Below are 11,550 nucleotides of genomic sequence, written 5' to 3'. Positions count from 1 at the left end.
TTTAAACCTTGAAGGCTTCTGCAGCTTTACAGTTACATCATCAAATCTGATCAGCCTGGTGTAGATGTATGTGCAGCAGATACAAGATTGACTTCACAGAGGCATTTTTACTGTAGTGTATCAGTTTGGGAGATCTGCAGCTTTTGAGATTAAGGCCCCATGTACACGGAACACTTTTGAACGATGGAAACTGACTGCTGGAAAACGTAGGTTAAAAACGTCTGTTTGTTTTTATTATTAATATCTTTTATTCAATTTTCTTTCAATACAAAAAAGTCTGTTTGCATAACGTGTTTATGTGCGTTTAGAAGCGTTTTTTAAAGATAAGCACAGGTGAACCTCCCAAATGCCCAGAATCCACTGAAAAGTGGTAAATTATTAACTATTTCAGATTGTTTCAGAGAAATACAGAGAGTAGAAGCAGAGACAGCAGTATGTGTTGAAATTAGCTTAGGTAGGAGTTGCTCATTAACATTTCTTTTGTTTCCAAGGGTGGGAAGGTGTCTGGTGGAGGGAGTCATTAAGGTCACCTGGCAGGGGGTCTTCATGAGGAATTTGAGATGTGAATGGTCATTAACATATCTTTTGTTTCGAAGGGTGGGAGAGGTCTTAGGTGTGAATTGGTCATTAACATATCTTTTGTTTCCAAGGGTGGGAGAGGTCTGAGGTGTGAATTGGTCATTAACATATCTTTTGTTTCCAAGGGTGGGAGAGGTCTGAGGTGTGAATTGCTCATTACAATGTGTGACAAGCTTGGTAGGAACATCCTGTGTTCAGTGTTTTGTCCATCTGAGTACCTTGAAAACGCTTTATTTGCATATTTCATGATGAAAAAAGGCTCTGGACAGCATCGAGAACTGGAAGAGTTGAAAAGAATTTTCAGGCGCAAATACTTATAAACGCGATTTGCTGTGTTTAGCCATGCTTACAAGCATTTTGCATTTGAAACGCTGATAAAATCGACTGCTGAACGCAAGTTTTTAAAAAAAATGACTGTAAACTCAAATATCTGTAAAGGACTGTAAACGAAGAGGTGTACATGGACACATAGGAAAACATTAGGGTGAGTTCAGGGGCTGCTGAAAAAAAACGCTGAACAGATCCTGAACGTCAGTTTATCAGCTGCAGTGTACATGAGCCCTAAATGAGCAAAAAAATCCATCAAAATAAAATTTTTATTAAAGAAGTTAAAACATACAGTATACAGTACCATGTATAAAATCAGTCATTATTATTATTATTATTATTCAGTATATAGCACTAAAAGGTTTGCTCGGCGATGCACATTATAGTGGGGGACAGAACATGAGACAATACAGCAACAAAACAGAACACGAGGGATTCAAGGGCCCTGCTCTTTCGAGCTTACAATCATACCATTGTCTGTAGCTTATACAAAAAAAGAACAAATCTATCCACAATATACATATAAATAGGACTAGGCTCATATTACTGTATGTAACAGTATAAATATAACTTTTACAAAAAAAAAAGGCAGTTTTTTTATTTTACATTTTTTACTATACCTATAACATACATCTTGGCAATGCATCTTTATCTAAATAACACTATGCTGCAATATTATTATATATTTTTAGATACATTTTAAGCCCCTGTTCACAGATACGCAATTTTGGATGCGCTTTAAAAAACAGATTCGCACGACAGGCAAGATGTAATGTTTTTCCATTGATGTGGTTCACACAGATGGGGTCCTCATGGATTGCGATTTGATTGCTATTCCAAAAAGGGTCCTGTGCATGTTTGGAGCCGTGTGTTCCCTCTCAAATCATAGAGTTTAGTGCCATTCAGAGCAGGGGCGGACTGACAACTCATGGGGCCCCCCGGGCAATAGGGGATCATGGGACTCCTGTGTCCTTGCCCAAAGTCAAAAAAGCCTATGAAAAAGGTACCAGGGGCATCTCATGGGGCCCCCTACTGACCCCGGACCCTCGGTCAGTGCCCGAGTTTCCAAATGGTCAGTCCGCCCCTGATTCGGAGACAAGGGTTTAGATTGGATGAGAGAGTGAGTGTGTGTGTGTGGTATGTCTCAGCCCTCTAAAGGCCACAGACAGGAACAGTCCACTGCTGGACTGTGGGGGAGCGCAGTTTTCTATAGGATCGCCAGGTCAGGTGAGCATGAGCTTAGTCCTTACCCCTAGAAAACACAAGCAGCCGATTCATGCAGTGGGGGCACAGAAAAAAAAAACTGGAGTTCTGCCTCAACCGTTCCCCATTTGCCCTATAGCAGAAATACTGCTACAGGGCGGCACGGGTGTGCAAAATCACGTATATATACACGTGATTTTGAATTTCCGGGCAGGGAACGTGTGCGAGCCACATGCGCACCCTACCTGAGCTGCCATTCCTTGCCAGCGCCCGGTGATTTCCGATGATCACCGACGGTGAGGAGGACTGTTTTGTTTGCTAACAGTCCTCCTCCCTGTCAGCTCAGGCACACTGCACACAGCACAGCCATCCAGAGCAGTGTCCTTACAATGAAGCACCAACACACCGCCCCCTAGTAAAACACTCCCTGCACACAGTTAACCCTTTGATCGCCCCTCACATTAACCCCTTCCTGCCCAGTGCCATTAGTACAGTATCAGTGCTTTTTTTTAGCACTTATCACTGTATTGGTGTCACTGGGATGTCAATGACACCAAGTCAATTCCCCCCAGTGTCAGAATGCCCACCGCAGTCCTGCTATACTGTAGGAAAAAAAAAATCCAGTATCTACAGTCAGGTCCATAAATATTGGGACATCAACACAATTCTAACATTTTTGGCTCTATACACCACCACAATGGATTCGAAATGAAATGAACAAGATGTGCTTTAACTGCAGACTGTCAGCTTTAATTTGAGGGTATTTACATCCAAATCAGGTGAACGGTGTAGGAATTACAACAGTTTGCATATGTGCCTCCCACTTGTTAAGGGACCAAAAGTAATGGGACAGAATAATAATCATAAATCAAACTTTCACTTTTTAATACTTGGTTGCAAATCCTTTGCAGTCAATTACAGCCTGAAGTCTGGAACGCATAGACATCACCAGATGCTGGGTTTCATCCCTGGTGATGCTCTGCCAGGCCTCTACTGCAACTGTCTTCAGTTCCTGCTTGTTCTTGGTGCATTTTCCCTTCAGTTTTGTCTTCAGCAAGTGAAATTAACGCTCAATCGGATTCAGGTTAGGTGATTGACTTGGCCATTGCATAACATTCCACTTCTTTCCCTTAAAAAACTCTTTGGTTGCTTTTGCAGTCTGCTTTGGGTCATTGTCCATCTGCACTGTGAAGCGGCGTCCAATGAGTTCTGAAGCATTTGGCTGAATATGAGCAGATAATATTCCCGAAACACTTCAGAATTCATCCTGCTGCTTTTGTCAGCAGTCACATCATCAATAAATACAAGAGAACCAGTTCCATTGGCAGCCATACATGCCCACGCCATGACACTACCACCACCATGCTTCACTGATGAGGTGGTATGCTTAGGATCATGAGCAGTTCCTTTCCTTCTCCATACTCTTCTCTTCCCATCACTCTGGTACAAGTTGATCTCGGTCTCATCTGTCCTTAGGATGTTGTTCCAGAACTGTGAAGGCTTTATTAGATGTCGTTTGGCAAATTCTAATCTAGACTTCCTGTTTTTGAGGCTCACCAATGATTTACATCTTGTGGTGAACCCTCTGTATTCACTCTGGTGAAGTCTTCTCTTGATTGTTGACTGTGACACACAGACACCTACCTCCTGGAGAGTGTTCTTTATCTGGCCAACTGTTGTGAAGGGTGTTTTCTTCACCAGGGAAAGAATTCTTCGGTCATCCACCACAGTTGTTTTCCGTGGTCTTCCGGGTCTTTTGGTGTTGCTGAGCTCACCGATGCGTTCCTTCTTTTTAAGAATGTTCCAAACAGTTGTTTTGGCCACGCCTAATGTTTTTGCTATCTCTCTAATAGGTTTGTTTTGTTTTTTCAGCCTAATGATGGCTTGCTTCACTGATAGTGACAGCTCTTTGGATCTCATCTTGAAAGTTGACAGCAACAGATTTCAAATGCAAATAGCACTCTTGAAATGAACTCTGGACCTTTTATCTGCTCATTGTAATTGGGATAATGAGGGAATAACACACACCTGGCCATGGAACAGCTGAGAAGCCTAATTGTCCCATTACTTTTGGTCCCTTAACAAGTGGGAGGCACATATGCAAACTTTCATTTCAAATCCATTGTGGTGGTGTATAGAGCCAAAAATGTTAGAATTGTGTCGATGTCCCAATATTTATGGACCTGACTGTATACCGCCATTTGTAAACGCTATAACTTTCACGTAAACCAATTCATTTACATGTATTGGGATTTTTTTGTAGCAAAGACATGTCGAAGAATACATTCTGGCCTAAATTTATGACCAAATTTGATTTTTTAAATTTTTTTACTGGACATGTTTAATAACAAAGTCAAAAATATAATTGTTTTCTCAAAATCATCGCTTTTTTTTTATAGCTCAAAAATAAAAAATGCACAGGTGATCAAATACCACTGAAAGAAAGCTCAATTCGTGGGGAAAAAAAAGGGCTGTCAATTTCATTTGGGTGCAGCGTTGCATGACCGCGTAATTGTCAGTTAAAGCAATGCAGCGCCGTATCGCAAAAAATGGCCTGGTCAGGAAGGCGGGTAAATCCTGTGAAGGGCAAGTGGTTAAAAACATGGAAAAGGTAAACAAAAATGCGTAATAAATAAAAAATCAATAGATCATAGCCGTACGCAGCACAAAGAGCTAAATACTCTACATGATGTCAAAAAAATGTACTCATGTAATACTATGTACAAATGTACAGGAACGTTCCTTTATATTCTGAAATGTGTCAGGACCAACAAAGGTTTCTATTCATTTACAGTGATGAATTGCTACTATGAGATCCTATTCATGGGCAGCTGTAGAGTCACCAATCACTATAAAACGAGTAGACAGAACATTGATACATCAACAAAATTTATCACACAAATGCAAATTTCTCACTGCAAAAGTAAATGATAACAAAGGATTGCTCAGGGACACATTATGCTTCACACTAACTGAGCAGTCTCTGCGTAACTAGAAACTCTGTCCGTAACTGAGCAGTCTCTGCGTAACTAGAAAATCTGTCCGTAACTGAGCAGTCTCTGCGTAACTGGGAACTCTGTCCATAACTGAGCAGTCTCTGCGTAACTAGAAACTCTGTCCGTAACTGAGCAGTCTCTGCGTAACTGGGAACTCTGTCCGTAACTGAGCAGTCTCTGCGTAACTAGAAACTCTGTCCGTAACTGAGCAGTCTCTGCGTAACTAGAAACTCTGTCCGTAACTGAGCAGTCTCTGCGTAACTAGAAACTCTGTCCGTAACTGAGCAGTCTCTGCGTAACTAGAAACTCTGTCCGTAACTGAGCAGTCTCTGCGTAACTAGAAACTCTGTCCATAACTGAGCAGTCTCTGGGGTGGAAAAAGCTCCAGTGCGTTCGAACAAAATATTTTAGTGATGTTAAAGTGGAACTTCACCGAAAAAGGGGAAGGTCCTCTTTTCTGCCTCCTTTTCCACTTTTGGAACTTTTTTGGGGGGAGCAGGTGCCTAGTTTTGACAGGTACCCACTGCCACTTCCGGTCAGATTGCCGCAGCGGACCTACCTGAAGTTGTATCCCCCCCACCTTCCCACAACCTTTTGGGACACATCACAGATCCCAGAAGACTGCAGGACCTTCCACAAATTGCAGCGTGTCCCACTGGTTTCCCTTAGTAAACATGCTGGGACCCGAAGACTCATGAAGAATTTTATCAGAAGATTGATGGCGTTGGATCCCTAGACAGGTAGTAATTGTAGCTGCTGACTTTTAATTTGTTTGGGGGGAGACTAAAACTCCTCTTTAACCATTTACTTATCAGTACATATACAACTTTCTTACAACTTACAACCAACCAAGATTCACCGTTTTTCCAGAAGATTCATTTTCAAAAAATGGGTAAATCTTGTGAAAAAGTTGTGAATATTGTGAAAACATTCTTAGATAGACCCCTTAGTAACCAAATTCCAACAGTTTTTTATCTATTGCCTGCTACATAATGAAATTTCATTTCTGCTTGTACTCTGAGATGATAAAAGATCTTTAGATCCGTGAGAAATGAACAGTTAAAGTTGTGTGATTCAGCCTTAGGCATGTTCACATATCTGGTTTACTGTGCCTTTTGTCAGTAAACCAGGAACATGATTCTAGCCAGTGTTAAAGTTCAGGCATCGGTGGTTGAAATGGAGAATCCTATACCTCTGTATGCAGCAGCTAGGGGACTGTTGTATAGGGACAGGCATCTTCCTTATCACATTCAAACTGTGGATTCACAGCACAGATAACTAAACAAACTTTAAGATCCCTTTCACATGAGCGGACTGATCGGGTTTGCCTGTCCAAGCGGATCCAATTGGACGCTCCCTATGGAGCAGCAGGTGTAAATGGACATGTATGCATTTATATCTGCCAGCATCTGACCCTGTCTGCTAAAAACAGATGGATGGGGTTCAGTTCCCCATCTGTCTGGCTGATCAGACGACAGTCGGATGGAAGCGGACAGGTGGTTTGTTTCCATCCGAAAGTCCACAGAGCACAGTGGGCTGTGTCCGTGTCCGCTCTGCAGAAGTGGAGTGGATACGGACCTATCATCCGCTTGCTCAGTGGGGATCAGTGGGCAGATCCCTCACTGAGCAAGTGGATCCACTGACATGTCCACCCTGTGTGAAAGGGGTCTAAGGTGGATGTAGATGAGAACTAGTCCCATTCTACCTCTGGATTGCAGTGGTCTCTCAACTTCCTGCCTCTTGGGTTCAGTGACTTCTAAAAGCACCAGCTTCTGACTCTTTAGAGCAGGGGTCTCCAGACTTACTAAATAAAGGGCCAGCCTACTCTCCTTCAGACTTTAGGGGGGCGAACTGTACCCAGTGGAAGCAAACAATGCCCCATCTTTCGAATTAGGTCAAGAGATAGTTGGCAGTGGGTGGAATAAAGTCCCATCGTTGGTGTCAGTGGAAGGAATTATGCCACAACATTTGTGCCAGTGGGAAGAATAGTGCCTCATTGCTGGTGTCAATGGAAGGAATTTCATCCCATTGTTGGCATTAATGGCAGGAATTATGCCCCATTGTTGGGGTCAGTGGTAGGAATAATTATAAAGTCAAGCAAAGGACCACATCCAGTCCCCATGTAGGCAGGTGCAGTCTGTTTTCTCCATCATAGGTGGCACTCCACAAGAGGGGTACTGCAGCTGGAGAGGAAGTAAAGAGAAACTTTGTTTCTTTATGGTTTCTGTGGTCCCTTGGAGCATCTACGCTGCATCCAGGTAACCCTGGCGACCATCTTGGGTCAAGCAGAGTCTTTTAAAGCCCCCACAGCTTTTGGTATGCATTTGCGAAGTGGCTAGTGTAGGGAGAGTTCACCAATCTGTCAGGGACTGAAAGAGCTGTAGGGAAAGGTTCTGGAGGAGTAGGGAAAGCATAAGGGCCTATGTCTACACTCCCACAAGCTCCCTCTTGCGTTGGACCAGCCACCCTGCACTCCACGTCCCTCAGCTGGCACTGCCTTCAGCTCTGGCCTACTACCGCTGACTCTCCACTGCATTGACGGTGAATTCCCAAATGGGCGTTCTCCCAGCCAGGTTGTTGTTACTGTTCTACAAGTTCTTCATTATATTGGTTTCTTCATCCCGAGTGTCAGTGTCATTACTGCCATCACACCACGCTGCATCTAACTCACACCCAGGCTGCAGTTTGGAGACCACTGCTTTAGAGGAATGCACAGGGTAACATCTGACATATCCAGACTTTGTTGGGTACACTTTTCATAGGATTCAATGAACCCTTAAGATAACAGGTGATCCACTGTGGATAATGCACTGCGGATCATGTATGGGTACAACTAGAGGGAGGTGAGGCTGTTACTTACTTACTCTGAAACTGTTTCCAGTGAAATAAGATCATGGTATTGAAAATTAGATTCAAACTGTTGGCACACACAGTACATTTTCTAACAAGTGACAATTATCTATTATTAAATGACAAGTATCTAGGTAATGAGAGACATTAGATCATTCTACTGCAGCAAACCAGTGAACTTGGTGTCCAAGTACTCTTTCTTTCTTGCTCAAATATAACAGAAGACAAGAAAATATTTCACTAGATTGTGTGAAATAGAAGATAAGCTATGGGTGCCCATGCACTGATTCCATGATGATTGAGTAACAATCAGTGTTCACAAGGCATTCCCAAATGGTGATATTGAGCATCTTCAACTGTCCAAACAGGCTTTGAAAGGAAAAAGATAACCATGCATGGTAACTCATTGTGTTGGCCAAAGAGCAGATAAACATTGGCGCGGGTACTGGTGGGTCTGTGGGCAGGCAGATGTCACAATGTTGTAATTCTCTGTCATATTTCAAAGCATGTATGACTGTATGTCTGTGAGGATTCCCATGTATCCTGGTCATGGTAAATCCAGCAGTAGTTAATCAGGTATGGCTGTCTTAATATCCAGTAGTATGAATCCTCACAAACTATATGTGCCCACTCCTTCTATATCATGATAGCTGACAGCACAGCTTGCAGGCTAAAGACGTTCCTGATGGGTTATAGGGGCTGTGTTGTTTCAGTGGTTCATCTTGTGGTGGTTTAGGACATTGTTATGTGATGACAAGAAGGTCTGTAATGAGGTTCCTTGAGAATTGCCTCTTTGGCTTAACTACAGTAAGGCTGTTTTGGTAGGGTCTGATGACATCTCAGTCCATTCTTCTTTAGCAGATATTGGTCTCTCTCAAGGACTAGAGAATGTTACTGGACAGGCTGGATCATTTTTGGTAGAGTACTGTCATAACAAATCTTCATCCCCATCCATCTGTTTTTTTCTGCCAAACAAGCTGCTGATTAGGCCTGTGTTTTCAATTCAATGGCTTTTTGAATTGTACCCCTGACCTGTAATGGAAAAAAGGTGCACCTGGACATCTTAGCAGTAGTGTGGCACTTCAATTTCAACTCTTTTTACATTACACTTCAAGCCAAGGAGACTGTGAAGATCATCTGGGGTGTAGAAGCTGCCTGCCCATGAACCAGAGCATTTACACCAGCAGTAATACCTTAAGATATTAATACCAGTAAAAATAAACCTACGGGTCCAGTGCTATCTTTCCACTTTCTTCAACATAAGTGTAGAAAAGCAGAATGTTTGAAATTTAGAGGTGAATATGACAAGTACTGTTCAAGTGCACAAAGTTCTTTTACTAAGTTAAGGTGGAAAATAGATGGTCATGCCTGAAAATATACAGTATGTGCGCATAGTGCAGCTCATGAACCAGTGCATAGAGTCAAGTGAATCAGCATGCTCATTTGGTACTGGCTTTTGTTGCCATAGAAGAGTTGTGGAGCATTGCTGAGTGGTTGTCAACTTCTGTGACTTGTGACCAGACCTGTATCGTGTTATTCTGTGTTTGACGCTGCTTGGTTCCTGACTGATCCCCTGTTGTTGACCTTGGCTTGTATCCTGCCTTGGTCCTCTGCCTTCTGTTTTTCTTCTTCTGCTACCAATCTGATATTGGCCCCAGCCTGGCTTCTGACCCTGTTTCTTCATTCTGATTTGATACCTCTGCTGCCCATTTTTTCTGACTCTGGCTTGTCTTTACTATGGCTTTGATTTCTACATCTGTGAGTTTTTGTGCTCCATCTGTGTGTCGGCATTCTGCACAAATTCCAGTCTGAGTATCCACAGCATCCCAGACATATGCACACTGTGTCGGGGTCTACCACAAGACTCGTGCCACTGCTTTTCCTGGTATACCCTTACACCTATTCGATATTGAACAGGAGGTGTAAGCGAAGCCCTCTCATCAGTTCATCATCTTTTTTGGTAAATTACAAAAGGTTAGCTCTATTTCTGGCACCACATTCTATTATAACTCTGAAATTTTTCTTTCATAGTTTAGGAGGAGCTGATCCATCTGGCTACACACTCTGAGTATCTCTGTTCCTTTGCAGCCTCTGTTAAATGGCTTCAACCTTATCTGGCTTTGTAATGAACTACAACAATTAAGTCTTTTTATCAGGACTGCGTCCTAAATGGCAAATATGTATACTTGACTTTGTCATATGTTATATACTGTACAGGTATGTCAAGTTAATATCAATGCGTGTACATGAGCCATCCTTATGAGGGAAAATCTTAGCTGCAAATTACTTGCTAATGGTGAGAAGACATTTGTGCCCTGGCTTTCTGTGGTGACTCTTTTCTGTTGATATAGTCTCACCTAAGGCATCCTCGTTATAACTGACCTACTTATTCCAGGCCTGCAATGTTATAGGCTACCAGCCTTAGGTTTGTACACAAAGATGTACCCCTCTATATTACGTTTTTGCCAGAATTCGGTAGTAATAGAATCAGTCTGTGCCAGGTCTCAAAGCACTGTACACGATGTCTTCACTTGGCTCCATCGTGGGATTGCAGACCTCCTTGGGTACCTAAAAATATCAAACAAAAATAGTTTGCATTTTGTAATATTTCAGCCTAAAATAAGTTGACAACTAAAAGACTTTTCCTGTGCATAATAAAATTGACATTGGCAGTATTTATGAACCTGGAGGAAAGAGAGTCTTGGTTGCTCATCGCAATTAGCTTCTATGTTTTATCACCTCCACTGAAAGAGCTCACTTTTGGAAACTGGTTGGTATGGACAGCTTACCTTTCTTTGGAAATGGCCCAGGTATGAACTGCATTCAGCTAGAAGGTACACAAGTCTTTTTTGGTGTACCAAAAATGATAAGGACTATGGTATGTATATTGCTTAAAGACAACCAATCACAAATTGGATTATGTAAGAATGTGCATGTTCAGTCTTCTGAATATGTATTACTACTCTTCATTTAAATGTCCTCCTTTTATACTTAGTTATTATTTATACAGTATAATATAAGATACTTTTTCTTAAGTACTCGCCGATACCAATTACCGATCACACCAGTGCAATGTGTTATGCGATTTGACAGTTCAAAGCCACACTGTGCGTTTGAAGTAGCACTACTTCAGCGCAATTTCAAAGCTACAAATCAGTGAGATTTGGACCTCCGATTTCATTGTGGCATGTGACTTCATTTAACAAGTCAATGCAAGTTGCAATTAAAACACAAAAAAGCATCGGTTTTAGTATCGCGTAACCCTAATATGTATCAAAACATAGGCATATTTGGGGCCCATGTAATCAGGCTAAATATGTGAAAATACAGTGCTGTGAGATCGTATTTTCCCCTTATTGATTTTCCTGATCGTCAAACACATTTTAATATTGCACAAAGATAACCCATGTTATACAATGCAGTTTTTAAATGATGTTTTCATTTATTAAGGGAAGAAAACTGTCCGAACCTGCCTGGCCCGATGTGAAAAAGTAATTGCCCCCCTACCTTTTCTAAATCATGAATAAACTGGTCTACTGTTAAACCTTTATATTGTAAAGCGCTGAGCAAACTGTTGGCGCTATATAAATCCTGT

At 42.0% G+C, this 11,550-nt stretch overlaps 1 protein-coding gene across 1 annotated transcript in view; it reads right to left on the bottom strand.

Annotated features, from left to right (window-relative positions):
• Positions 1–1,157: 1,157 nt before the first annotated feature.
• The window catches only part of LOC149439230 (SLAM family member 5-like), an 88,997-nt gene continuing 78,604 nt past the window's right edge, over positions 1,158–11,550 (bottom strand). The window contains exon 6 of the mRNA XM_089659288.1: positions 1,158–10,523. Within this exon, the coding sequence (XP_089515414.1) occupies positions 10,443–10,523 (81 nt within the window). The 3' untranslated portion in view covers positions 1,158–10,442. The remainder of the gene's footprint in view (positions 10,524–11,550) is intronic.

The sequence above is a fragment of the Staurois parvus genome, unplaced genomic scaffold (genome assembly GCF_062004578.1).
Source record: "Staurois parvus isolate SC_StPar_1 unplaced genomic scaffold, SC_StPar_1.0 ptg001146l, whole genome shotgun sequence".
Classification (NCBI taxonomy): domain Eukaryota; kingdom Metazoa; phylum Chordata; class Amphibia; order Anura; family Ranidae; genus Staurois; species Staurois parvus.
Note: the sequence above shows the minus strand (reverse complement) of the source record. Positions and strands in the feature narration are given on the sequence as shown.